Source organism: Equus quagga, chromosome 18 (assembly GCF_021613505.1).
Source record: "Equus quagga isolate Etosha38 chromosome 18, UCLA_HA_Equagga_1.0, whole genome shotgun sequence".
NCBI classification, from domain to species: Eukaryota; Metazoa; Chordata; class Mammalia; order Perissodactyla; family Equidae; genus Equus; species Equus quagga.
The window spans coordinates 1392263-1395744 of record NC_060284.1 but is presented as its reverse complement, the minus strand read 5'-3'; the positions used below and the strand labels follow the sequence as shown (position 1 = coordinate 1395744).

The window sequence follows — 3482 nt, the reverse complement described above, 5'->3', positions numbered from 1 at the left end:
TGCGCGCCGCTCCAGCATGGCGGCCTCCGGGGCGCCCCGGCCGGCTGCCCCAGCTGCGGCCGCCCGGCTGCTGGGCGTGCTATGGCTCGTGTCCGCCGCCGCAGGCGAGGACGCGCTCAAGTGCGAGGACCTCAGAGTGGGACAATATCCTCCGGGGCGCCGGGGGCGGGGACCGCGGCCTCTAGACCGGGCCCGGCGGGGCGGGCGGGCCACCCAGGGGGTGCGGGGGCCGCGTAGTGGCTCTGCATGTCCGCCTGCGTGTGCGGTGGCCCGAAGAATCGGGTCCGGGTCCGGGGCCAGGCGTGAACGCGGCAGGCCCCCCAGGAAGGGCGCCGACCGGGGCGACGAACAGTCGTCCTCGACTTCACGCCACCCGTCGTGTCACCCTCCGTCACCCCGCGGGATGCGGCGCCCTGCGTAACAGGGACGTGCCAGCGCCCAGCTCTGTGTAGTGACATAGGTGACGGTGACGGTGTGCCTAGGTGCAGGCCGTGGGATGAGCCAGAGCAGTGCTCCTGAGCACAGTGCTGCACACAGTAGGGCTGTGTGTGCTCTGAGTAGTGACGCAGGTGACAGTGATGATGTGTTGACGTGCAGGCCGTGTGATGAGTCATACAGTGCTCCTGAGCAGAATGCTGCACAGAGTAGGGTTGTGTGTGCTCTGAGAAGTGACATAGGTGACAGTGACGGTGTGCCAACGTGCAGGCCGTGGGATGAGTCAGTGCAGTGCTTCTGAGCATAGTGCTACACAGAGTAGGGCTGCTTGTGCTCCAAGTAGTGACACAGGTGACAGTGATGGTGTGTCAACGTGCAGGCCGTGGGATGAGTCATGCAGTGCTCCTGAGCACACTGCTGTGCAGAGTAGGGCTGCGTGTGCTCTGAGTAGTGAGGTAGCTGACAGTGATGGTGTGCCAACGTGCAGGCCGTGCGATGGGTTGGTGCAATGCTCCTGAGCACAATGCTGCACAGAGTAGGGCTGCGTGTACTGTGAGTAGTGATGCAGGTGACGCTGTGTTTGCATACCAGCTGTGTGATTAGTCGCTCCACTGTTTCTGATTTTAAGAACATAACTGGGCACTATGCAGAGTTGTGGTTTTTCAACCCTAGAGAGGCTGAGCTAGTAGGACTCCGAGGTGATGGTAACCAGAACATGTCTGTGACTCCTGCCATAAAGATGAGGTTTCCAGTAGTGAGTCAGAAACCTTAAAGAGGTGTCGGGCTCTCTCTCCCCAGAGACATCTTGTGAATGCCTTATTTATCCCATTTCAGTGTCAATAAAATATTTAGGGAACAGAAAACCACCCCCAAACACACTCAAGTATTCTAATGTCTGTAAGAGGATCATTTTATATGTTTGCAAAAGCTTAGAATCCTGTTGGGGAGAGGCTGTAGACCCACCTAAAACAACCGTCTTCCCTGTGGGCTGATGCAGGTGCCCTAGGCTGGGATGTGGGAGTAAAGAGTATCTAACTCACAGGGTTGTTCGGGTTATATGTATGTGACAATACCTGGGCCCCGTAAATTAGTTCAACCAAATCTCTGGAAACTTTTTTTTTAAACTGAAGCTCTCTTATAATAATTTTGTTGAGTTTTATTTTCATTTTTTCTTTGTGCTTAAACCCTAACTGACGTTCTTTAAGGATGGCATTCTCTACAGAGCTTTTAATATATATTAATACACTTTTCCTGTAATGAATTTACATTCAGGGATTTAGAGACACTAAAAGTACGTTTGTGCTGGTGACTTAGACAAACTAACACTCTTTATATGTGAATATAAACATGAGTGTATAATATGAGATATTAAAGATGATAATGTTTTGTGTTGGAATATAGTTTATATTTCCTTAACTTTTCTTATATATCTTTGTAAAGATCCAAAAATAAATGATGCTACACAAGAGCCGGTGAACTGTACAAACTACACAGCTCATGGTAAGACTGCCAGAAACCTGTCTTTAAAAAGAATTTTTTAAACATTATTTCATAGATCGATGTATCATCACTAAAAGTAGTTAATAAAGGTGTGTTCTTGTTGAGTTAGAAAATTATTATTCGGTTTCCACAACAACTTAAAATTGGGCAACAGGCTAGATAGGGATTGTTAATATTTAATTTTAAAAAGAATCTTATTCTCTTAATTATATAAACTGGAAAGTTTTATATTTTCGTTCATGTTTTTTTAAACCTTTGGAATCAGTTTATATAGCTTTCTTGATGCCCTTTATTCACCAGCCTATGTTACGCAAAGGTGCTTCTTCAGTTAGATTTTTAATTACTCGAAAAGAACTTGAAATGAGACTGTTAGTTCAATAAGGTGCGGTGAGGAGCTATATCACCCGTAGTGTGCACTTGTGAAATATACGTAGGTGCATCCCAAGTGTGAAAACAGTACGGTGAGGATTAAGTATGCATCAGTATTTTCTTAGATGTTTTGGTAATGATTTTGGGGAGCTTCTGTTGTTCTAAAATATGTGTAATGCCAGATAAAAATTAATGAATTGTTTTATGTAGTCTGTGTTGGAAGGGAGGCAGGTGGATGTCTGTTGGAGCTTTTTAGCTTTCTTATTTGGTATGGTACATAATGATGGGTGTTACATGGTATTATTTTGAGAAAAGAGCACCAGTTGACTGTATACTGATTGTTTTGTGTATTAGGAAATAAGCCGATAATTGATGTTTTCTTTGTTAGAAAAGCTCTTCAACAGATTCATTATATAAATGAGCTTAAAGGAATTGTTTTTGTTACAGCAGAAAACTTTTTCAAAAATATATTCAAATAATTGATATCTTGATTATGAATTTGTATGTATTTTAAAAAGCAGATGTCCTTTTATCTTTTTATATCTTTATATTTTGGCGCACTGTTACCCCAATTCTAGTCAGCAGATAGATTTGAAAGTAAATTTTTTTAAACTTTTATAATTGACATTTTGCTACTTTTCTGAAGTAGTGAAAATTTACCATATAAACAATAATTGTTCATATGTATACATGACTTGTATAGCAGATATTGTTTAATATATATATATTTATTTAATGTAGATGTGTTAAAGGAAATTTTCAAGGAATCTACAGTTCAGTCTTTTATGTTGTGCTTTTGGAACACAGAGAATAGAGTTAACACACATAAAGAGGAATCAGCTTGCCGATATTCAACCATTATATGAGAGATGTTGAGAATCTATGCATACCACTGTGACTCAGGTATCTGACTTCCCACTAGGAGGCAGGTGGCCAGCTGTCTCAAAAGAGCCTTCTCTAGCCGGCAGGGTTCTTTGCAGTTCTGAGGATTTTGAAGGAAATTATACAACTAGAAAGAATAGTTTCTGCCCCAAAACAGCTCTGCCCTCCAGTTAGGTGTCTCTTTTGTATGAAGTAAGTTTGAATCTCCTTAAGCACTCATTGATAAATAAGTTTATAGACATATACAGAATCAAGTGATCAGATGCCAGGAAGTCTGAAGGACTGGGAGGGTTAGG

The 3482-nt window shown here is 43.5% G+C and overlaps 1 protein-coding gene across 5 annotated transcripts in view; it reads left to right on the top strand.

The window, feature by feature from the left end:
- The window catches only part of TM2D1 (TM2 domain containing 1), a 38419-nt gene continuing 34937 nt past the window's right edge, over positions 1–3482 (top strand). For all 5 annotated transcript variants that reach the window (XM_046645355.1, XM_046645356.1, XM_046645360.1 and 2 more), the window contains exons 1-2: positions 1–144; positions 1862–1935. In XM_046645355.1, coding sequence (XP_046501311.1) covers positions 17–144; positions 1862–1935 — 202 coding nt within the window. In that variant the 5' untranslated portion in view covers positions 1–16. The remainder of the gene's footprint in view (positions 145–1861; positions 1936–3482) is intronic.